This window comes from Myxine glutinosa, chromosome 4, assembly GCF_964187855.1.
Source record: "Myxine glutinosa chromosome 4, kmMyxGlut1.1, whole genome shotgun sequence".
Taxonomy (NCBI): Eukaryota; Metazoa; Chordata; class Myxini; order Myxiniformes; family Myxinidae; genus Myxine; species Myxine glutinosa.
In genome coordinates this window covers 165,303,169-165,329,431 of record NC_136264.1, presented here as the reverse complement: position 1 = coordinate 165,329,431, position 26,263 = coordinate 165,303,169, and the positions used below count along the sequence as shown (strand labels likewise).

General features: G+C 41.5%; 1 protein-coding gene across 5 annotated transcripts in view; it reads left to right on the top strand.

The window, feature by feature from the left end:
- Positions 1–26,263, top strand: part of LOC137425479 (serine/threonine-protein kinase DCLK1) — a 204,061-nt gene that overhangs the window by 48,437 nt on the left and 129,361 nt on the right. For 4 of the 5 annotated variants that reach the window (XM_068113968.2, XM_068113967.2, XM_068113971.2 and 1 more), the window contains exons 3-4: positions 6,421–6,546; positions 8,296–8,501. In XM_068113968.2, coding sequence (XP_067970069.1) covers positions 6,421–6,546; positions 8,296–8,501 — 332 coding nt within the window. The remainder of the gene's footprint in view (positions 1–6,420; positions 6,547–8,295; positions 8,502–26,263) is intronic. The other variant, XM_068113969.2, reaches the window with a different exon arrangement.

The following is a 26,263-nucleotide window of genomic DNA, read 5'->3' as shown; positions in this document are numbered from 1 at the left end:
TTTTCTCAGCCTTATTGGCAAAGCTTGCGATCTGCTCTCTTACTTATGGACATTGGACAGGTCAAATGATCTTTTCATGAACATTTGACTGCTTTCAGGATTATATGCCATTTCACTTGCAGCTATCCTGTCTATCTGGTATGAAGTACATTTCAACAGGGAAAAGGAAGAGAGGTTGGGTGGGGGGAGGGGGAGGAGCAGGATGTGATGAAGGTGCCAGCACGACAAGCTGAAACTGTTAAAGAAGCGTGATGAGAATGCAAAGAACTCCTCCCAAGCCCCATACCTCCCCCCACCCCCTCCTCATGCAAAATACATGCAGGAGACACCATAGTGAGGCAGCATGAACAGCAAAAAAAGACCTCAGAGTGTCTTGCGTGGTTCAAATAGACCTCAGGAACAATGCTTCACAACATAGTGAGATCACTTTCACAATGATATTTATTCAAGTGCAACCACTCCTGTGTCGTGTTAACTTGAGCACAGGTAGACATACCAAGCTAACACAGGTTGGAACGTTCTTTCCACACACACAGGTTAACACAGGTTCTTTCCTGGAAGTTCTAGCAGTGTCCATGTGTTTTATACCTCTCCCACCGCCTTCCCTTGCCTCCTCCCCCCAAGCCCTCTCCCTCCCACAGATCTCCCGATGTCCCTGCTCTCTTCTGTTGTACTTGTGTGCTTCCCTCTCTCTCCCCATCTTGTCTCCCTCTCCCTTTATTGTTTGTTTTATGTGTCCGTTTTTTTTTTTTGCGATTGATATTAGCTCCTACATGAGCCTCGATCTTGTATACAAAAAGAATAAAAAACAAGTACACATACATTCAAAGTACACCGCCCCATGCCAAATAATTAAATATGCTGCAGCGCGGCATTGCCGGGGCGCCTCTGGCGCCCGGCAATACCGCAGTGCAGCTCATTGGGGCTGCATTGGGAGGGAGAGGTGTACACTAATTGATTGATTAATTGTATAATTAAAATCAATAAAAGATTATCACAAAATATTTTCATAATCAATTGGCTAATCGCATAACTAAACCACTAGTGCTTCATCCGAAGATGTATCTTTTAGAAATTTAATTAAATAAGTCATTTATAAAAAATTAAATAATTAATTGATTACTCAATAAATAATTAATCGATTAATCAATAAACAATTAATAGATGAAATGATTAATCAATAAATCAAAAATATCCTTGATAGCCACATCACTTGGTCACTCATGTCCAAATATTAGCTTCCCAGCTCAAAAGGTGCCTGAGATATTGGCCAAATGAGAAAGAAAATAAATAAATGATTAATAATGAAAATAAATAAATAATAATCATAAAAAAATTAAATTATTAATCAATTTGGTCAGAGAACACATAAACTATCACTATTTCATCAGAATCTGTAACTTTAAAAAAAAAAAATTTTTTGTCATTAATCGAATAATTAAAGAATTAATCGATTAATTGATTAATTAATAAATCAAAAATATCCTTTGCAGCCAAATCACCTGGTCATTGGCATGTCCAAATGTCAGCTTCCTAACTCAAAAGGTGCCTGAGTTAATGGTCAGAAGAGAAAGGAAATTTGATTAATTAAATAAGTACTTAATTAATCGCTAATAATTAAATAACTCCTCAATTTATTGATTAATCAAAAAAAAAAAATAGCGTTTTTGACAAAGGACTTGCTCGCGATTGTGCCGAAATTTCAGCTTCCTAGCTCAAAGGATGGCTGAGATATCGCCCGGACAACCAAGAAAACAAACAAACAAACAAGTACACATACATTCAAAGTACACCGCCCCCATGCCAAATAATGAAATATCCTACAGCGCGGCATTGCCGGGGCGCCCGGCAATACCGCAGTGCACCTCATAGAGGCTGCATTGGGAGGAAGAGGTGTTCGCTAATTGATTGATTAATTGTATAATTAAAATCGATAAAAGATTATCACAAAATATTTTCTTAATCAATTGGCTAATAGCATAACTAAACCAGTAGTGCTTCATCCGAAGACCTATCTTTTAGAAATTTTATTAAATGTCATTAATAAAAAATTAAATAATTAATTGATTAATCAATAAATAAATTAATCAATTAATCAATAAATAATTAAGCAATTAAATGATTAATCAATAAATCAAAAATATCCTTGATAGCCACATCACTTGGTCACTCATGTCCAAATATTAGCTTCCCAGCTCAAAAGGTGCCTGAGATATTGGCCAAATGAGAAAGAAAATAAATAAATGATTAATAATGAAAATAAATAAATAATAATCATAAAAAAATTAAATTATTAATCAATTTGGTCAGAGAACACATAAACTACCACTATTTCATCAGAATCTGTAACTTAAAAAAAAAAAAATTCTTGTCATTAATCGAATAATTAAATAATTAATCGATTAATTGATTAATTAATAAATCAAAAATAGCATTTGCAGCCAAATCACCTGGTCATTGGCATGTCCAAATATCAGCTTCCTAACTCAAAAGGTGCCTGAGTTAATGGTCAGAAGAGAAAGGAAATTTAATTAATTAAATAAGTACTTCATTAAACGCTAATAATTAAATAACTCCTCAATTAATTGATTAATCAAAAAACAAAAAATACCGTTTTTGACAAAGGACTTGCTCACTATTGTGCCGAAATTTCAGCTTCTTAGCTTGAAGGATGGCTGAGATATCGCCCGGACAACCAAGAAAACAAACAAACAAACAAACAAACAAGAAACCAGAGTGAAAACTGAGTACTCTTTCAGCGTGCGTCACTGCCGAGCCCCCTTTGGTGCCCGGCAATGACGATTTGCAATGCCTGGAGATGGCATAGGAAAGGAGCGGTGTACAAAAATAACGTTAACTTCGGCTGTTTGTGGATGGAGATTGAGGGTCCATGCTGTCGGTTTGAGCTGTGACAGACAAACCAAATTGTCAATGCCAATTTAAGTCTTTCCAATCCAATCTATAGCCCATATCCATAACCTGACAACGACAAAATAACGATTTCGACCAGATCACACACATCCACAGCCCCACCAGATCACACACATCCATAGCCCCACCAGATCACACACATCCATAGCCCCACCAGATCACACACATCCATAGCCCCACCAGATCACACACATCCATAGCCCCACCAGATCACACACATCCATAGCCCCACCAGATCACACACATCCATAGCCCCACCAGATCACACACATCCATAGCCCCACCAGATCACACACATCCATAGCCCCACCAGATCACACACATTCATAGCCCCACCAGATCACACACATCCATAGCCCCACCAGATCACACACATCCATAGCCCCACCAGATCACACACATCCATAGCCCCACCAGATCACACACATCCATAGCCCCACCAGATCACACACATCCAAAGCCCCACCAGATCACACACATCCATAGCCCCACCAGGTCACACACATTCATCCAGTACCTTACTCCTTTAGGACATTTGCTTTAGTGCAGGTTGGGACAGTAGAAGGTAAACTTAGCCTTGTGCTTGTATTTATTTATATATGACCAGCAAACACCAAGTGCGCCATTATCAAACTGCATGGTATTTTGGGAATTGTATGAAAATAACGGAATATTATCAGGAAGTTGGTAGACTTCCGATGTAGGGATGGCATGGACACTCCATAGATTTATTACACCTCAAATCCTTCAAAAAAACTACCAAAATACAAACTTGTAAACCTATAAAATACCTACCAGTCGTCTGTGGAGGATTTGACATCCGCCAACATTCATGAAACTTCTACAGAATTGTTGAGCTACAAAACTGACAGACCCAAAACAGCCCCTTTGTAATTCTTCTTCTTCTTCTTCATTTTCCCCTTATTTTTAAGACAGCCTAACTCAAAATTGGTTTAAGCTCAGTACTTGTTTGAAAGACTAATCTCCTGTATTTTACAGTGGGAAGCTCGATGACTACTCAACATTTTCACAACTTGAAATATTCCACAAAATAAGGAAAGCTGCATACGATGCATAGGGCAATGAAGGTCCAAGAGGGGTTGGTGGGACGACGCCTGTCAAACAGCCTGGTCTTGGCGACACAATTGGCTGAGGGCCAATCACACACGTGGGTGTGGTTAACTATGGAATATTATTGCTGCCCATCATGTAATGGTTCACAGTAAAATGACTGTTTAATGCAAATTAAATTTTTAGGTAGTAGGTTGTAGGTTGTAGACAGCACCCGCCCAGGGTAGTACTGCCGTCCTGACTTGGGAGCGTTAAAGTGGTGCCGGAGCCATCTTACACTCTCTGTGTCAGGATTTCTGGTCTTACCTTCTGTCTCACTCAAACTAGAGCGACCGGGGTAGCTTCAATGTCTTTCTTGCAAACAAGCATCATACACTCTTCTATTTTATTTAAGGCCTGGCCTCCGAGGGCTGTACAGTCCGTGTCTGGAGCCTTCAACGTAAAAAAAAGGTTTTCTTCCCACATAATCGACAAGATATTTCGTAGTACAATCAAAATAAAATTCTCCAGCGTGTAATTACAATTTGAAAGTACGGAAAAAAACCCATTAAAAACTAGAACGGCACTCGGCAGAGCGCATACATCCTGCAGGCTGAACAGTTTACTTTTTTGTATCCCAAAGCCTGGTGTTGGCTTAGCGGTTAGGGTGCCGGCTTGGGATCCGAGGATCCTGGGTTCGAATCCCGGTCGATCGCTGAATTAACGCCAGGGGGGTTGACTCAGCCTGTCATCCTTCCGAGGTCGGCAAATTGAGTACCAGCTTGCTGGGATGAATGATCACGGTGTGTACCCCGACCTAGAATAGGTACACCGTATCCCTGCGCATCGTAGGAGCGTGACCAAGGGTTGGCGTCAGGAAGGGCATCCGGCCATAAAAACATTGCCTCAAACAAGGCCCTATGAGGTCACGGGGCTTACAAGGCTAACCCCCCCTCTAGTGGGGGAAAATGGCCTTTAAAACGATCATTCATTCATTCATCCCACTGATAGGCTGTATCTGGTCCCAGACCTGAACCAAAATCGAATCGACTTGTTCTTATCACATATACCCAACTCACCCACCAAGTTTTGTCATAATCCATCCACAACTTTTTGACATATTGTGCTATATATAGTTTTTGGCTCTCTCCTTCAATTGTGAAGATTCACTTTCAAAATTCTAGTATCCGTATGTGGATATTCAACAAAATTGAACAAGTTCTTCCTCGTCACACGCTCGATCTGTCCAGCAAGTTTCGTCTGAATCCATCCATAACTTTTTGAGATTCCATTCTCACACCCAAACGGTGTACGTGTGCGCATGTTAACGGTTCAACACCTCGCTGGTCAAATTCTTACATGGAAACGATTAACGTACACTATCATTGCAAATGGACGGAGGGATTGACAGGTAACAGGTATTAATCTAAGAAAGATGAAGGAATACTTTTCACATGATTTAAAAAAAAACTGTTTTTGTTATTTTGAGCATGCAAAAGAAGAAGAAGAAGAAGAAGAAGACTTCTGAGTGCAAACGGATGTGGACGGTCTTTGAATTTTCAGATGCTTTCTAGTTTGAAATTTATTAGTGTTGTCGGGTTCCCTTAGGCAAAAGGTTGGTAATTGAGAAACCCTATAACCCTAACGAGATTACCTATAATCTATCTATAATTCCAGTAATCTCTGTCTGTACGTTTGTACGTCTGTACGTCTGTTTGTCTGTGACCGCTGTTTCTCGACAACCACGGGTCCGATATACTTTTAACTTGCCAGGTATATTGCTGGGGACCCGAGGATGTGCCTTTTCAAGGTTTCATATTAATCGGACAATTACTTACCGAGCTATGTCCAAAAAACGATTCAACCAATCAGAGAGCAGCGAACTATCGCGTGTGCCGAACGTGGCGGGCACACTCTGCCTCGGATGGCACATTTGAGAGCGTATTCATTTATTTCACGTTTGCAAACTATGTTGGCGTTAAACTACGTTTTAAAACTAATAAAACCGAATTTGCGATTCATTCGCTTTCCTGCGCGTTTGTGCACGCGATGGCGATTTCTTTACCAAACTCCGGAAGCCGTTCGCTTTGGACCAAACCATTGCATGTAAATAGAGGGGGGGGATTGTCACCGTACTCGCAAGCCGTTCGCTTTGGACCAAACCATTTCATGTAAATAGAGGGGGGGGATATAATTTTAGATATAGATATAGTACGGGCAATGCCCTAGTATGTAGAGAATTTAAATGAAATTCTACAACATTGACCATAATACTACTTCCATTGTATACCTTCATACTTTAAAGGTCTAGATCGAGCATTCCATTGGTGTACAAAACGGCATGCAAATTTATAATAAAAACAGATATTGTGGTAAGGAAACTTTGAATTCTGCATTCATGTACATCTACATGTCCCATTAATGTGTCCATATCTTCAGGTGAAAGTTACGTGTGCTCCTCTGGCGAAACTTTCCGTAAGCTGGATTACACAAAAACTCTGAATCCCAACTGGGCACTCACAGTAAAAACCTCCGGAACCCGAGGACAGTCTGCTGGTAAAGGAAGTGAGTTTGAGCGGTTATTGGATGTTTTATGTCAAGAGTGGCAGAGAGAAAGGGCGAACATAGGACAAGACCACTTTCAGATACTTTGGGAGAGGGGTGGCTTGGGGAAGGAGATGTAAGAGGACGGTAGAGGGAATGGGTATGGGGAAGTGGGAGTAAAGAGGGGAAGTGATGGGACAGATGGGAGAGAAGGAAGAGGAGGGCAGGTAAGGGGAGAGGAGGGAGTGGAGGGGAGGGGAGAGGGGGAGAGAGGAGGGAGTGGAGGGGGGGAGAGGAGGGAGTGGAGAGGGGGGGAGAGGAGGGAGTGGAGGGGATGGGGGAGAGGAGGGAGTGGAGAGGAGGGAGTGGAGGGGGCAGAGGAGGGAGTGGAGGAGAGGGGGGGGAGAGGAGGGAGTGCCAGAGGAGTCAAGTAAGTGGGAATAGAGTTGTAATATTATTAGCGTTTTCTAGGAATTGCATGTGCTGTAGTTGGTTATAGACCTGTGATGTGATGTTGTGTAAGAAATTTTCATTTTATCAAATTATTTAAGAATGTATATATAAGCAGTGTTAGGTTTTGGAGGAGGTAGCCAAGGATTAAAAAAAAAAAATCAAGTTCTTTCAGAAATTAGGAATGTTTTGAAGTAAACATACATTGAATTCTACTACCATTGATCCACCGTCATTGACGTGACCTCTAAATTTGACCGAAGTAAAGCAACTATGCAGTGTCTAGCCCTTAAATTTTAAGTTTACAGAACCCAAACTACTCTTGGGAGAATTACTATTTTGTTGTATGTTGTATGGTTAAAAACCAAGCTGGCCCAAAAAGGACTTTCAAGGAGTATTTAATCGACATGTGATGCCACCCTGTACTGTAGAGTTGATTAGATGCACTTTAATGTGGGGGTAGGGGCATTGAAATGCTACCTCTGACAGGTTATTGACCATGTCAATAAAATATAAATGACAATTTTATTGTGAAATACGTTTCTGATTAAAGAAAAATGACTGCATCCTTCGCAGTACCCTATATAATCTCCACCCCTAAATTCATCACAGCAGATGTTTGTAGTTCACTGATCAAAATGTTGAAATGTCTGCATATTATATGTCGAATAATGACTAATATCCCTTACATGCCGATACTTATTTGCTCGACCCCCTCTCATTTGGATTCCCCTATAAACTCTTCAACTTCCTCCCATGTACACATTTATTTGCCACCAACTCCCCAAATAATGTGGGCAACTCTCTCATTCGGATTCGTGTGTGTGTGTGTGTGTGTGTGTGTGTGTGTGTGTGTGTGTGTGTGTGTGTGTGTGTGTGTGTGTGTGTGTGTGTGTGTGTGTGTGTGTGTGTGTGTGTGTGTGTGTGTGTGTGTGTATATGGCAATAGGGGCACATTTGGTGGAAGCTGGTATTACAAATCATAATCCTTTTTCGAAGGGTACACCTGCCCGGAGGGCGGGAGTTTCCACTAATCACTAATTCTTGTCATTCCTCAGAATCTCTAATCATAGTCTTTATTCGTTGTTGAAGCACAATCATGAACAACAAAAAAAATTGTGAAATATTTATGTTGTTCAGGTAACATTCCTCATTTGGAGTTCTAATCTAACATTCTGGGTTGAGCAAATGCTGCATACTGACTGCGTATGGGCTGATGAAGGTTTGCTTTTGAAAATACAAGTTAGGTTTGAAATTGTCTGCTCTCACCCTATATGTAGTCAATGCTTTCTTGCCATATCCCCCACTTTTGGCAACACAGATATGGGCAATTTTGAGTCGCGCGACTTCATTAGGCCAAAGCTGGTGACCGTAATCCGCAGTGGCGTCCGTCCTCGCAAGGCTGTGCGCATATTGCTCAACAAGAAGACTGCACACTCCTTTGATCAGGTCCTTACCGACATCACCGATGCCATCAAACTGGACACTGGAATTGTCAAACGCCTGTTCACCTTCCGTGGCAAGCAAGTAAGGACCGGCCGTTGTTGTTGGGCCCTACTCAATTGGGGGTTTTTTGAGTGTAGGGGAAGGGTGGGGATGCAGGCATTCTGCTTTGGGCACTAATCTTCCAAAAATGGCTAGCTTCTAGATGTCTTTATTTGAACATACTTCGTGTTACTATGTAGTATTGACATTTTTATGACTTCTGAGGAGGGTCTGAAAGTTTATTCGCTAGTCCGTGTCATACTGGCATTTGTACATCACCCTTGTCTCATCCAACAGGGTTTTGTTGCTGTTACAAGCACTTTGTGGTGTTCTTCATAAAAGTTGGTTTATTATTATTATTATCATCATTATTATTATCATCATCATCAGTATTTTGTGTACTGTATTGTGATGCCTGGTGCCTGGTGCATGAGCCTGGTGTTGGCTTAGCGATTAGGGTGCCGGCTTGGGATCCTAGGATCCTGGGTTCGAATCCCGGTCGATCGCTGAATTAACGCCAGGGGGGTTGACTCAGCCTGTCATCCTTCCGAGGTCGGCAAATTGAGTACCAGCTTCCTGGGATGAATGATCCCGGTGTGTACCCCAGCTTAGAATAGGTACACCGTATGTATCCCTGCGCATCGCAAGAGCATGACCAAGGGTTGGCGTCAGGAAGGGCATCCGGTCATAAAAACATTGCCCCAAACAGGGAACCATGATTGTCATGGGGCCCGCAAGGCTAAAACCCACTCTAGCGGGGAAAATTGCCCTAAAACGATCATTCATATTCATATTGTGATGATTTTGTACCTTTACTGGTCTTTTTTTTTTTTTTTTTTTTTTTTTTTTTGTATACAATATCGAGGCTCGTGCCATATTTGAAACCTTTTTTTTTGGTTTACATACCCTAAGACCTTGACCGATAAAGTATTTTGAGAAACATTAACACTGACGCGATGCTCCTAACTCGACATTACCAAAGGATTCATCCAGATGGTGTCATAACCTCTGACCCCTGGTTGGACAAATCATTTGGGGATGCTTGCAGGTTCAGGAAGCTGTGCTGTATTCATTTTTGGGGAAGGCTTTATAAGGCTCTCACCCTATAGTCAATACATTCATCCTGCCTTTGGTTGTTGAAAGCAAAATATCCACGAGGGCCTTGTATTTACAGACTAGTTTGTAGACAAGGATCTGCTTTGTTGTCGAGGCCTACAGAGCCACTCATTTTTGGAGCTATATAAATCCACAAGTGCAAACCAATCTTTGTCTTTTTATGTATTTCTAGTCCTTCCTTTTCCAATTATGTTCTGCAAAATTTAATCGCATCACTATTTTTTGCCAGAACACTGGGTACAAAATTACACAGTAATTAATGCTGACGATGACAGAGATATTGCGCTCAAGATAGCATTTCGTTTCGAGCCTCTTTTGCGTCGTAAGGTATTTGTAATTCCACAATGAAACGGTTTGCTACGATTGGTTTAAATTGAGCACCAAAACATCGTTCCTGGACATATGGTACGACCGTATCGATCGCACCTAATTTGACTTCGTGGTGCCTTTAAAATACACCTGCTAAAAACGATCTGGTCACGTGTTTGAAAGCAGATATGATTGCGCAGGGCCAATGACGACTGCTGATGTTTCACCACACCAGGGACGGCGATCCTGCACTCGTTTTGCCCGCTTTTGCATAATCCGATAGTTGAACAATTTGATAATCGGACAATCGAACGGGCACTGAGCACTGACTTCTAGAACCCAAGCACACTGGCTTTAAAATGTTTACCTTCAACAGTTTACTCATGACCACCTGTATTGACAAATGGTGTGGGTGTGTGTGTTTTCACCATTTATTTATTTTTGTCATCTCGATAATGGGCGAGGATCTTTTTCACGGCAGGTGCAGTTTGTGCATTTTGTTGTTTCTTTTCTTCCCAACGAGTTATCTGCGCTGCCATCTTGAAAGAGAGCCAGCTTGGGGAGTGTCTATTTATTATCTACCCGAATACTCCTTCCGACTCCCTAACCCTAACCCTAACTTCTTTCTGTTTTCTGTACTCCCTTTTCAAGCTCTCTACCATATTTTAAAGTTTCATTTCAAACAATCTTCAACTGCTTCATCCCCAACATATCGTTTTCCGAATCCAGTTTGCCCATTAATTTCCCTAATGTTAGCCGAATAAAAAACAATCTGTTAACTATTGGCAATGCGAATGATTGGTTCAAATCGAGCCCTCGACTGTGTAATTTATAATCACCTTCCAGGATAATTACTCTACTGTCTGGACCATTGGCATGGAAACCATATTCAATTTTTGCGCAGCATGATTGGCTTTAAAGCAAAATAAACCACTTGACATTAACTACTCTTGCAAGGCTGTTTGGAGGTTAGGGAGAGAGAGAGGGGGAAGATTTGAAAAAAATCAAACCTGCCCTTTGTCCTCTGCATTCATTTACCGTGGTGGGTGTCAGCTGTGTGAGGCAAAGTGGGGAAAGCAAACCAGCTAGAACCGGTTCGTGGCATAAGGGGGGTAGGAGGGGGAGGGATTGGGGAGATTGGGAGTGGTGGGACTAATGAAGGCCAATTCGAGTTACTTGCTTTGATAAGAAGTACTCGATGACAAAAACCATCTTCTTGTTATCACCTGGTGTGAAGGTTGTATCTCTGCAGGTTTCAAAGAATCGAATGATTATTTAAAAGTAAATAAGGTAAAAACAAACAAACAACCATTTGAACAATAAAGGCAAATAGTAGGAATAGAAATGGCACAATATAAATTATTTGCTAATACATGGAGTGTTCAAAATGTTCTACAAATGAGATGCATTAATAGTTCCAAACAGCAAAATAAAAGGTGTAACAAGGTGTAAACAGAAAAATGAAAATTTCTTACTTGTATAATATACTTGCATGTAAAAAGAAAACATGTGGGCATGTCTTGTAGTATTGTGAGAATTTGGTTCACAGAACTCATTCAACACCCCTTGCAGCGCAAGTGCAAATTTAAGAGGCCCGGGATGTCTAGGGCTACTTTCTAATCACCTGTGGTGGAAGAATGTTCGTGTGCACGACTTGCCTATTGTTCTGGTTCTTCCTGCCCCCATGTTGTAAGCAATAAGAGAGCACAATAACTGCTTTGCTGCGTTCAGTTACGGTGTTGACCAGATGTAGAAACAAGAACTTGCCTTGCTGTGAAGGCTGGTGTTGATTTGTGTCGGAGCACAGCTATAAGGCCGAGAAAAATATATTTCCGGTCTCTGGTCAGCGCGCGCATCGATTTTGACCCTGCGCGTCAACAATGTTTTTTAAAATTTCCAACAGTACCTACAACAGCGCGCGCCTGTTGTTGCCGGCCCGGCGCGCTATCTCGGGAAATACGGGTCTGTGAGGGTCGCCATTGGTATCGGCGGTCACGTACGGTTCTCCCCTACAAAAGTACGTTTAGTTTGTCCAAATCCAACCAGCCGTTCCAAAGATATGAGTAGTGTTGTGTGCCGTGACGTTATGAATCCAATCGCCTGGATATTGTCATTTATTGAAACGAAGACGTTCTTTGTCGGGTTCGTGTGAAGCAACCAGAAGGCCTAGAGAGCTGCGGTGGTCTCGTTAGTTAGGCCTGGATCCTATCTCGTTTGTCATGAAGTTGTAAGTGTCTGTGTTAATCTGGTGGACTGGGAGAAGAGATCGTGGGAGACCATCGGCCTGTTAGACCACTTGCGCATGCGCAGTGTTGACGCGATCGACGCATTGGAATGTTTAACGGTACGGCGAGGCGATCTCGAGAACGAAATGGCAGTCTATTATATGCTTGAAGAACTTAATGAATTTCAGAATAAAAACATTTTAAAATAACTTAAGCTTGTGTTCATTATTTACAAAAAGGCTTACAAGTCCCATTGGCTGTCTTTAATTTCTCTCTGGAAGGCGCCATGGCAGATGAGGACCGCAAGGCATGAGGACACAAAAAACACCTCCATATGTGCAATCCATGCTTTTCAAAAAAGAAAAAAGAAAAAAAAAACATCGCCGCATCAATTCTGGAAATTTGGTCTGACCAGAGACCAGCAATATATTTTTTTCGGCCTAACAATGGATGGAATGGAAAATGGCAGTTTCTGTCCACCCTCATCTCTGACTCTGCAACTGGATCAGCTCTCGTGTCATAAAAACCGGCTTTGCTGCGCTTGCACATCCTCTCTCTGCCCTTTTCACCTTGTCATTTGCCCATGGTCATTTTCCATCTGCTTGAAAATAAACCAACATCACAGCATTGCATGACAAAGGTGCAGAACGGATCCCCTTGACTACAAACCAATTGGCTTACTTCCAATCATCAGCAAGGTCATGGAATCCAACAGCGCAGTCGACATAAAATAATCTTCCACGGCTTCATCCCCAATGTACCATTTTCCAAATACAGTTTACCCATTAATTTCCCTAATGTTAGCCGAATAAAAAAATCTGTTAACTATTGGCAAAGTGAATGATTGGTTCAAATGAAGCCCTTGGCTGTGTAATTTATAATCACCCTCCAGGATAATTTACTCTACTGTCTGGACCATTGGCATCCAAACCATATTTTGGAAGAAGTGGAACTCGATGGAATCCTTTCATCCCCTCTCTCTCTGTCAAGGCTGGAGTGCCCCAAGGCTGTGTTCTGGGCCCCATCCTATTCCTAATCTTCATCAACGATATCTGACTCTCTGGGAAATCCTCTTTATCTCTTTTCTGATGACTCTACCCAGTGCTGTGGGGTCACTCATCATTTCGACAGGTAGGCTTCAGCCACCTCCCTCTCTTCAGACCTTGGAAAAAAAAATCACAAGCTGGTCAAACACTTGGAATATGTCTTTCAATCCTGACAAATCCCACATTCTCGCCATCTCTCTCCAAAAGGACCATCTGGCAAACCCCCATCTACTTTCTTAATTCTCTTGAGGAAGTTCAGTCTTTCAAACTCCTGGGTCTCATTATCAGTCATGGTCTTTCTTGGTCAAACCACATTTCAAAATTTCCCTTCATCTGCAGCAACCTTATGGGCTGGCTACTCTGCCTCACACCTTCCTCAGCTTGATGCCCTGGAAAACAAGGCCTTCAAGATCATTGGAATCTCCTATGCTGAAACTGAGTCTATGGACCTTTCACTTTCATATTGCATACATGTTGGTGGTCTCTGTCCTCTACCGCCTCATTTCTGATCTTGCACACTCTGCTCTTTCTGTGCTTTGTCCTGCCCATGTTTCTGCAGTGCACATGCGGTCCACCATCAACCCTCTTCCGATGAAACTACCTAAAATCCAGAAACGTTGCTCACCTTTGCCAACAAACTCAATTGTTCATCTTTGTTCCTGCCTCTGGAACCGATCAACATTCTCTTTGAATCTCACTCTTCCCTCCAGGTCTTCAAGATAGTTGTTAGGTACCATCACAGATCATCCTCCATTCAAAACTTTTTTTTTTCTTCCTCCAGTAATTCTCCCTTCACCACCACAAGCCCACCTCATTCCAAATTTCCCGTTTTCCCCTCCTTTCCCTCGCGGTCCCCATGTGCTGTTTTTGTCTTTCCCTCGCGGTCCCCATGTACTGTCTTTCCCTCGCGGTCCCCATGTGCTGTTTTTGTCTTTCCCTCGCGGTCCCCATGTACTGTCTTTGTCTTTCCCTCGCGGTCCCTATGTGCTGTCTTTGTCTTTCCCTCGCGGTCCCCATGTGCTGTTTTTGTCTTTCCCTCGCGGTCCCCATGTACTGTCTTTCCCTCGTGGTCCCCATGTACTGTCTTTGTCTTTCCCTCGCGGTTGTCAGCTCTTTCACGAGCCTCGATTCAGTATAGAAAAAAAAAAAAAAAAAAAAAAAAAAAAAATTAATAAAGTTTGTTTCTCTATCCATCTTGTCCACTCTGTGCATCCTCCTCTACCCCCTCTTTCCTCCCCACATCCCTTATTTTTCCGTGTCTCCCTCTATTTTGTCCCTCAACCCTGCTATTGGTGCCCCCTCCCCCCTCCTCTTTTTCCTGTTCCATTTGTTCTGTTGTGTCCTGATCCATTCGGTGTTCTCGCTCTTCCACGAGTTTGACTTTGTATACAAAACATAAAGTGGGAGTTGATTGAGGTATGGTAATCGTCCTGGGAAAGCAAGGAGAGGCCGATGTGTCGGACGTTAACTTTTCATCACAGCGAAAGAGCATTTTCGGCGGGCGTTAGCCATTAGTTAACTCCTTTGCTCTGATTAAGCCTTAATGCCCGAAACAACAGATATTCCTCACTTCTCATGGTGGTTAGCCGATCTCAATGAATGCCCTGTTTATTTAATCCATTCTGGTGTTGACCACGTTTTCGTGACAGCCACAAGGCTAAGCCAGATAGAAGGTGACTTTTCTGAAGCCCGATTTTCATCATTTCCTACCGCAGTGGCAAAATGCCATTGTCTTAGCCAGAAAGTCAGTTTGAAATAAAACTCCAGTTGTCAACATTTTGGGTCATAAAGGTGGTACAGAGGCAATGAACTTTGCATAAAATATAGTGTTATGATTACACTGCATTAAATGTCTGATCAAAACATTGATGGGATCATCTATTTATTATGTACAATGTACATGGATATGAGGATGTTTTTGCCGCCCTCCACTACCTCTTTATGCTCCGTCCATTGGCTTTCCCTCCGCTCCTTTTAATCTTCGCAACCTCCCCTCCCCTTCTCTCACCACTCTACCCCAAACTCTGTTATACTTCCTTTTTCCTATCCTCATCCCAAATCTTTTTTTCTCGAGTTTTACTTTTTACAATTAACACGCCCAACGTGTTAATTGTAAACCGTCGTGTTAATTGTATCCCTTCCCTTTATCCTCACGCATACATAATAAATAGTTGGCTCCTTATCAGGATTGGGCAGCTTTGGCCAGCCGTGGCCAGGGCAGTCAGGCTGCCTTTGTTATATTTGGTTATTTTGATTGTATTTGCAGCTTATACAGGAAACGGCACCGTGTGGGAAATGCTTCAAGCAACCAATCATTACTGTTTGACACTACCTTCTTACAGCTGAACTTTTTCGCAATTGTTAGAGATTTAAAAAAAATTATTTACATCTTTTAGGCTACCTCCTTCATTTTCTTGAATTGATTTTGTATTGTTGAGGCTTACTTGTTCTTACATCTTTTCTTTATTTATTAATTGTCTCTTTACTCTTTTATTTATTTTGTTTCCTTCTTATTTTCACATCATTTCTTCTTTTTTCTATTTAATGTAGAATGATTTTATTATTTTCGTCAGTGTACTTTTTGCAATAATAAGACTTGGTAGATTGTCCGACAAGAATAGAATCACCAAACAAGCCAATTAAAGCTGTCTAACACGTGTGGGTGTTGATGACCACACATTTGGTAGGCCTTTGGGCTGATATTCTTTCCAAATTCAAACTAGAGCAAAGTCGACGATATGCCATTGGAAATCCCCACGCTTCCTACCGAAAGCAAAGTTGAAAGATGGCAAACAGTTCCACCAGAATTGACTCAACATCTAATTTTGAGTTGATTTTTTTCTCTTTTCCCTTTGGACCACTGTGACCCAAAATCTCCACCCCCCCCCGCCCCCGGCACATTAACCTGTGGTCAAATGCAAAAAATTGTTGCATTTTTTCATGCATCCCCCAAAGTTGATTGCATATACAAAGTTTCATTAAAAAATTGCACCCGAGTCTAAAGGAAGCGGGTTAGTGGCATATTTAATATGAAATAGGCAAAGACTAGAAACAAACGAAACCCTTTAGCTTTAGAATTATAATTTAGAACCCTATATAATTTCCCCTTAAAACCTCTTCCACCCGTTATTCATGTGTTTTGTACATTTTTAGCAAAGCCCTCTGCTGGCATATTCTGCCCCTTGTACACATAGTTTGCGCACCTTTGGGTGTTGGTGCCTGCAGCTGGCCATTTGTGTTAATGTAGCAGGAAGTGATGTAACAGGGGGTGTCCTAAGAGGAAGTGATGTGTCTGAGCCTTCCATAATTACCTCCACCACCAAAGGTGGACGGAGGTTATGTTTTCACCCCTGTCTGTTTGTCCGTTTGTTTGTTTGTGAACAAAATATCTCAAAAGGTTGTGGACGCGGATCCGGCTACTAGAATTTTTAAAGTGATTCTTCGCCATTGGGAGATCGGGCCAAAAACGATACATAGCAGGATATCTCAAAACGTTGTGGACGAATGTGGACGAAACTTGGTGGACCGGTTGGGTGTGTGACAAGGAAGAATCGATTCGATTTTGGTGAAGATCTGAATATGGATTCGGATATGAGAATTATTTATTTTTTATGAAGTGTTCTTCACCATTGAGTGATATGGCCAACCAGGCGGAGGTATGCTCTCTACTGAGTGCCGTTCTAGTTTGTAGCTGAGTTAATCCCTCACAATCCTCATTGTTACGCCTTCAAAATCATTGCCTGTACGTACAAGAATGTGGGCATTTGGCAGGTCATCTTATGTCAGAATTTTGCATATATAGTGATTGAAACACATTATTGTGTGCCGAGTTTGCATTTGATGGCTCGGTTGGCCTGGCCTGGTACCCAGTGTCATCAAGCAATAGTTGCCACTATTATTAGGTTATGTGGCTTTTTCTTTCACATCGGCTGAGGCTGATTTAGCATTTTGTTGTAATTGCTGTAATTGTAAATGTTGAAATTGCATTGCTTGGAGCCTTGTTAGTAATTGTCCTGTATTTTTATATCCTTTTCAATTTTATTCCTTGTTCATCGACTACATGCTGGTGTGGTTTCATTAAATACACTTGGAGCTTGGAGGCTATTCCCTGACTCCCATGTCGTTCATGAATGGAGTTTGGCTGGCTGTTGAATTACGTACAGTTACGCGTCGGGAGGACAGCACAGAACCCATTAGAATTGCCCTTTATAATTGAACACAGTGGGTTAGAAATGTTATTCTTCCTGATTTTTGATGGACAGACGGACATAGCCAAATATTGAAGTGGCTTCACCGCTTTAAAATGTTAAATGTGGCCATAATTGCATTTTTGGGTATTTGCCCTTTTGACCGTGCCCTTGGAGGCTGGACCCAAAATGACACTGCTTTTGCACCGTTGTGCCAGGTGTTGATCATAATTACCAAGTTTGATGAATTTCCTGCCAAATTGTTTAGGAGGTGATATTGTGATGGACAGATGGAGCCGATTTATAATATCTCAACCCTCCCCCCCTGGTTTTTTCAAAACCTCATTTGAATGAGTCCAGGTAAAAAAAAAAAAAATCTTACTTCATAACCATCCCCGCTTGTCGATAAAAACACTTTTGACAGCCCATTCAGGTCTGGAGCGTTTCAGGCTGCCATTGTGTTGCTCACATATGCTCTTGTTTTTTTTGTTTTTTTCCTGTTGGTAACCATTAAAGGGTTCTTGTGTGTATGAACTCTCCTTTTCCTGAGAATGAGAAATGAACACCGAGAAAGCCATTTTTATTGGTCAAAACACTGGGATTGTGTCACATATACCTTATTTGTTTATTTCCCTGTGGTTAAATGGCCAAATCAGCTTTTGCTTGTTTGTGGGATTGAAGAATATTTTATGAATCAACTCACATGTATCCTGGTATTGATAACTGCTAATTGAATTACCATGATGGTCCTATTAAGTTGCAAGCAATTTCTCTTGTATTAGTTTATTTGTAAGAATTTATCTTTGAATTTATAGAAAAAAGGATTCACTTTTTTCATATCCTTTTATGTTATGTCTGTCACTGAACTAGTAATACACTGTAGTAATCAATGTATCACATCAAATTTTCCTGATATTTCTCGTACGTTGATGAAAAGAAAAATGATCATTGAGGACCTTTTGTATTAATACAAGTATTTTGTTGGTCCTTGCACATGTACTACTACTACTACTACTACTGCTCCTTTGGCAGCGATTACAGCTTCGAGTCCTCTTGGATATGCCTGTCAGCTTTGCATCTCTGGATTTGTGGAGATTCTCCCATTTTACTTGCATATTTGCTCAAGCTCTGTCAAGTTGGATGGGAATTTTGGTGAACAACAATCTTCAAGTCTGTCCACAGATTCTCAATGGGATTCAAGTCTGGGTTTTGGCTCGGCTACTCAAGGACTTGCAGATTCTTCTGAAGCCATTCCAGTGTTGCTTTGGCGATATGTTTGGGGTCATTGGCCTGTTGGAATGTAAATCTTCACCGCAGTCTAAGGTCTTTTGCACTCTGAAGCAGGTTCTCTTCAAGGATTTGCCTGTATTTGGCTCCATTCATTGTTTCCTCTATCAATTCTCCTAGTCCCTCCCACTGAAAAGCATCCCCATAGCATGATGCTGCTATCACCATGCTTCATGGTAGGGATGGTTTTTTGATGTGTGAAGAGCTGTTCTTGGGTTTCCACCAGACACAATGCTTTTCATTCAGGCCAAACAGTTCACTTTTCGTCTCCTCAGACCAGAAAATATTTTGCCTTATGCTCTCAGGCTTTCATGTGCCTTTTTGCAAACTCCAGGCGTGTTGTCATGTGCCTTTTTCACAAGAGTGGCTTCCATCTTGCCGCTGCCCCATAAAGTCTAGAATTGTGAAGTGCTGCAGAGACTGTTGTCCTTCCGGCAGGTTCTCCCATCTCAGCCAAGGCTATAGTTCTGTCAGTGGTCATTGGGTTCTTGGTAACCTCCCTGACCATGGACCTTCTTGCCTGGTTGCTCATTTTGGTCAGACAGCCAGCTCTAGGAAGAGTCTGGGTAGTTCCATATTCTTTTCATTTACAAATTATGGAGCTCACCGAGCTCTTGGGAACTTTCAACACTCCAGAAATTGTTTTATACCCTTAGCCAGATGTACGCCTCCTAGGGTGGTGCTCAAAATAATTTTTTTTAAATATTTACTGGGACATGGCTTTATGTTGTTCCTTTTGTTCCAAAATGAAAAGACACCAAATATGAAAGCAATCTGATTTTATTTAGGGGTGCCACATCAGCCTTCAAACTAAAGGTGTCTCCAAAACTTTTCTATATATGGATCGAAAGCAAAACCAGAAGTTTGTTTTATGAAAATCCACCCTCCACTCACTTTCTTTGTATTCTAGCAAACGCAAGTTACAATAGCTGCACAAATAGCACTATATTGCTATGAAAACTCAAATTCAATGATAACAATCCAAATGTTCAGTTCATAAAATGAAGAGACACCATATCACATAATATTTAAAAAACCCAAATATAATGAGAAATGTAACTCCTATTTCTGGGCCTGTTTCACCACTGTTGCCTTCTTGGCATCGGGGTACATCTTCCTGTGAGCAGCAACAACTTGGAGCAGAGCTTGCTTTTACTCTTCATCCTTTGTAAGGAGCTTATTGTAGTCTTGTATCAATGCGACACCCCTTTCTGCCCTGTCGTTCACCACGACTAAGCCACTGGCGGCTTCTTTGCTTCCTGAAAGCTGGTTTCTTGCTCCCATGAACCAGGATCCTTATCCATCCAATCAGTTGGGGTCCCTAGGATGCTGAAGAAATGCTTGGTGTGTTTTGTTATGAGGCCAGCGATTGACAGGGCGGTTCCTCGTTTGATAGCTGGTCTCTTTGGAGAGGGGTTTTCACCGTCATTTTTCAATGCTTCAATCATATTGATCTTGCTTTCTTTGTCAATTCTGGTGTCAAAGAATGCAAATGCCACTAGTACTGGGCTCATGTACCACGTGTGGCAGCCAAGTGCCTTCAAGGCTGCCTGAGCCATCTTCTGATTGATTTGTTCAAACTTTTCCAACTTCTTGAAGAGGTTAATGTCATTCAGGGGAGCCTCAATAGCTTGTGGAGCCCGAAACCAAGCCTGTACATACACAAGGCAGACAAAAATGTTGAAGGCTCGGAGTTCTCTCGCCTCTCGAAGTGTCAAGTGGAACTCTGACCGAAACATGAACACCTGTAGTGAATATAGTGCTTTTGCCATCCATCTGGCTCTGTGCATTGCTCCTGGAGCCATGATCCGGATTCCACGAGGTGGAATTCCTCCCATGTAGATGACAGTCAGTTCTAGGAGTTCACGATAATCATCTCGTGGCTGCTGATCTTTCAAACACACAAGAACGTTTTTGCTTCCAACACAGTGTCTCCAGATCCCATTTAAGCCTTCCTCGCTGAGAATTGATCGTGAAGAAACTTCCTGTCCTCGGGGTTGGTGATTATGGCCTCCGAATCTGCATGCCTAAGATCAAACGTCTTCTCCAAAGAGGCCTTGAAGGATGCTTCCTTTTTCTCTTGGGTCGCACCACCCCGCTTTGCACCTTTTTGGAGGCTCCTCCATTCTTCATATAGCCTCTCCAAACGATGGATGCAGTGCTGCTTCGTCGTTGTAGGTAGGTGAGCTTTTTCCCAGAACTTCACAACCTCTTCAATGGTGAGGGTTGCACTCTCCCGGGCAGTGCGATTCTCCTTCTTCAGGTGATGGAAAAACAGGACAAGAGATTGATGCACAGTCGGGAGCTTGGCACCTTTGATGGCATCTCCAGAAGTGGACCCAATGAGATACACATTATCCTGAGCCCGAGTTTTCAATGAAACACTGGTACTAGCACATGCCATATCTGCAAAATAAGCAAGAATGTGGGTAAAATCCTGTTAATTCTTACTCCACAGGGTCACTCTCTACAAAAGAGCCACAGTCAATAAGTTAGGCCTACATATTACACACTAAAAAAGCGTACCCCTGACCCCGGGAACCTGTACAAAACATGCATGAAAATTGCCCAGATAGTGATCATAGGAAGTCTCAAAACTGTATGTATAATATATTGTATATATATAATGTATAATGTGTATTTATGTATATTTATTATTTAATGTATATTTACTATATATTTATTTTTAATATTATATTTAATGTATATATATAATTATGTATTTATTTTGTGTATATACAGCCCAAAAAATGGGAATTCCTATTTTTGCATGGGGGAAAATTCATCACTGATGTGGCACCCCTAAATATTATTGGATTCCATTCAAATTTGGTGTGGTTTCCTTTGACACCAAAAGGAACAAAAATAGACCATGTCCCGGAGAAAAGCTGCATTTTGCTTTTTTGAAGCCCACCCTAACGCCTCCTCACAATTCTATCTCTGAATTCTACTAATAGTTCCTTGGATTTCATGGTGGAGTTTCTGCTCTGACATGCACTGTCAACTGTGGGACCATACATAGAAAGGTCTCTTTCTAAATCATATCCAATCAATTTAATTGGCCACAGGTAGACTCCAAGTTGTAGAGATATCTCAAGGATGATCTAAGGAAATTCGATGCACCTGAGCTTAGTTTGGAGTGTCATAGCAAACGGTTTGAATACTTATTGACACAAGACATTTCAGCTTTTCATTTTTAATACAGAAGCATTTTTGCGGTTTAATATAGAAGCATCTTTGTAAAGATTTCTAAAAAGAAATTCCCACTTTGACATTATGGGGTATTGTGTGTAGATCAATGACAAAAAAAATATCTCGGTTTAACCCATTTAAAATTCAGGCTGCAGCACAACAAAATGTGAAAAAGTCGAGGGGTGTGAATACTTTCCGAAGATACTGTACCTTGACTTTTTGAACCACCTATAATTATTCTGTAGATATTAGTTTGCTTTCTCAAATAAACTAGAACGCCACTCAGTAGAGCGCATACTCCCGCCGTGTGTCAAGTTGGAGCCCTATCTTCCAATGGTAAAAAAATCCTTCAAAAAATTCCTGGATCCGGAATAATATCCTGAGCTTCACCAAAAACGAATCATTTTTTCCTTATCCCAAGGGCAATCATCCCACCAACTTTCATCCAAATCCGTTCAGAACCTTTCCAGATATCTTGCATACGAACACACACACACACACACACACACACACACACACACAGACAGACACACATGGACACGATCGAATGCATTACTCCCTGGCGGGAGTAACTATTGAATGAACATTAGGATAAATACATCTTAAGAGTTATTCCCAATCAATGCACTTAGTGGGGTGGCTTAGCCCAAATATTCAAAAGAATTGTGCATTTTGTGATACAAGCACCAAATTTGGCACACTAGTAGACTATCATATTATGAAAAGATCTGGATATTGGGCCATCTCAGATTCAGAGATTTGATTTTTGCAAGATTTGCAGATTTTGCAAGCTGAGATTGCAACGCCAGGGACGGCCGACTCCTTCCTACGAGCTGCCCACATCACCCGCACAAGAAGAGCTCATCAAATCACTGCAGCGGCACTGCACATCCTGCAACACCGTGCGTATGAACGCCACTGTATGACATATGCTGATGATGCAGAAGACCTGCCTGAGTTCGAAGACTGGTGTCACCAGAGAGGAGAAGACATTCCCAACTTTCAGTACTGGGCAACTGTGCTGGAACTAGAGATGTTGGTACTGGTCTACGTGCGTTCTCTGCGGCAGGCTTCATTCACGACGTACCTTGATGCCCTGACGGAACTGGTCCCATGGTTCCATGCCTTAGACCACACACACTATGCCAGGTGGGTCCCTGTTCACCTGAGGGACACGGTTGCACTCCCAATGAAGCACCCACATGTAGCCAGATAATTCAGGGCTGGCAACTTCACTGTACAGAAGACGAAGAAGGTGTTCTCTTCGATCCCAATCGAATCGAAATCTTGCAAAAATCAAATCTCTGAATCTGAGATGGCCCAATATCCAGATCTTTTCATAATATGATAGTCTACTAGTGTACCAAATTTGGTGCTTGTATCACAAAATGCACAACAGGTTTGCTATGCTGCTACACTAACTAGCAAATCCTTCCTTTTTCTTTTATTTGTGTTGGTGTCTCAGGCTCATTTCTGAGCCTGTAGAAAATGTATTACGTGCATTAAGGGCTTTGACAGATATCTGTAGATCAATGCAGTGCTGTATATGAAATTTGAGTGTGGTTTCGCAACATCACGAGATGGGAACACTAACCTCCATTCAGAAACTCGATTCAAAACTTTACCCACTCAGTAATTAAATGCTATTATTCACGATTTTTAATGTAGTTCCCATCAACATTTTTTATTTTATTACTGTGCAGGTTTGTCACTAATCAAGTACTCTAGAGATGATTAGACACCAGCCTGCAAGCTAACGACTTAAAGAAAATGTGTTTAATCAAAGGATTAACGATTTCAATAATTGCATAATTTTTCATCTGAGCTGAACGTGAGACCTGTGTATATTTGTTAATTCCTAATACAGTAGTTCAGTCCTGCTCATACATTTTTATCACTACCTGCAGATCCCAAACCAGACCTTTGTGCACTTATGAACCCACCAAATAATCAGCAACCTTTGCTACCTCTTAGTCCTTCTTCTGTCTGTGTGTGCCTGGCAGGGTGGCACTAAAATAGGGGTAAAATTTCAAACACATGAAAATGATGGTCTTACCATTCAAAGTGGTTCCATTTATTGTAGAAATCACACACGTAAAATTTTATGCGAATCGTATAATATTTAAGGGTTGCTCACCGCAACATGGCTTGTTGCGGTGAGCATACAATACAAAATTGTATAATTACACACAATTATATAATAATATTATAATTACATTATTATGTCCATACATATTACATAACAAACTGCAACATAGACAAATGTAATATGATCATTAATAATTCATAAACTTCAAAAATAATGAACATAAATCACTGGCAACTATTGTTGCCATTGGGCTTTAATGGGTTAAGATGAAAAAGAAAAAAGAAAAACGTGCCCTATTATTATTACTGTTCTTATTATTATAATAATAATTATCATTACTAGGGAGCGCGGTGGCCGAGTGAGTTAGACCGTGCGTGTTGGGTTGACCATGCCAATAGAGAAACTTTATGGGCCATGAGCAACCTCTAAATATGATTTGATCACTGAAAATTTACCAAGTGTTTTCTCATAGGATCAAACAAAACCAGACCCAAAGACTTAAAATTATGAAACATTCGGTTTTTCGTGCCACCCTAGTGCCTGGTCACATTTGTCCTGTTAGTTCATCCAGAACACCTTTTTCTTTAAAAAAAATTAGTTTTGATCTTTTAATGTCATTAAAAAAATTTTTAAACACATGCATGATCTTAATGAATTAACAGGAAAAGAGGAGAGAAGTTAAGTAAGTTTGTAACCTGCAAGTAAGAGGGGTATGTTTGGTGAGGGTTAATGGAGATCAAAAATAATTGTCACATCCAGGTAGGAAAGATGACATTAAATGATGGTGAACTGCTGATTTTATACCCTGGAGGGAATTGACTCAGAAGGTGGTTCCACAAGTGGGAGAAAAGAGATGAGCAATGAGCCTGATTTATGAAGGACTTACTGGAAGAATAGGTGCTTCATGGAGAGAGTGTGGGGAGGGTTGAAAGAGCAAGGGGAGCGAGACAGGAAGAGAGGTCGGAGAAAACAAGGGCCACCAACCTATCTCCGATGAGAAGATTGTGTTTTTGCTTGTTTGAATACGCCAACTATGTTTATATTTCACATGCAGTCGTGGCCAAAAATATTGGCACCCTTGCACTTTTTTTCAAGTAACTCACAATTTTCTCGAAAAATAAGTTGAAATTGACAAAAGTATTTGGTTTCCGCAATTCTTTATTTCACTGTTAATATTACATTCTCTTTGTTTTTGATTCAGAACTTAATATTGTTGCGGATATGAGGATTGTATTTTTTTTATTGTGTGCTTTATTATTATTATTGTTTATTCTGCGCCTCCTGCCTCCAGTGTTGTGTAAAAGTTAAAAGGGCGTCCCGGTAGTTAATTCCATAAAGCATCCATTGAAGGACACTATAATACCCTTGTTCAGTAGTTTATATCCTTATTATGTGTTTTAGATTAAGGCTTTGTCGTCCATTAACATGACACTCCATTGCACCAAGTGAAAAAGATAGATTCCCTTCATTCCCATTCCCAAAAACCTCCATTTCCCCTTTCAACAATTGCCATTCACATTGCCAACCAACAATTGCCGCCATTGGCCACGAGGCAGGGTTGGGGAAGAAAGGCGGGTCCCCACCTCGTCATAGAGGGGAGGAGTGAGTCAGCCCTACTCAACCAACCACGAACAAGGGGTTGGACTTAGAGAGGGTGTGGAGAGAAACATCAAGGAGGTTCGCGAAGGTTGAGGGGCGGGGCCTATATAACCCACCGCGGGACGTTCCCCAAGGAGATGAGCTTTTACGGAGATGAGCTATGACAAGAGCTGAGTTGTGAGGTCCAAGGCTGAGCTGCGTGGAGATCATCCAAGGAAGCACAAAGCCTGCTATTCGTCGCCTTGCTCGCCAGCAGCAGCGGCCACAGCAGCGTGGGGCCTGGACGGCAGTTTGGAGCAGGGCCGCAAAGGAACGGCGGCTGCCCAACGAGCCGATCGTGCTGCAGGACCAGTTGGACCTCCCTATCCCGCCAGCCATCCACCTGCCATCCCTATTATCATCATTCCCTGTGTGAGTCGTCCTTGTTTGTTCTGTCCTGGGTAGTTAATCAAGTCTGTATAAGCTAGTATTTTCCCTGTGTCTCTAAAAGCTTCTGTAAATTATTTTATTATCTTTCCTTCTCCTTGGTTATTTTGAGCCTGTAAATAGTAATAAATAGTAATCGTATTTTCAACCTTTTTTTCGTCTTCTTATTCCTTTTCTTCACATCCGTGTCGTCTTTGTCTTTTCCATATTGAATATCTGTGGCGTGATACGGCCAACGTGCGGGTGAATCGGGTGAATCAGGGAAACTGTTAGGTCGCGGTGCCTCCGCTCGGCAAACCAACATCCTTAACCGCGGACCGTAACAATA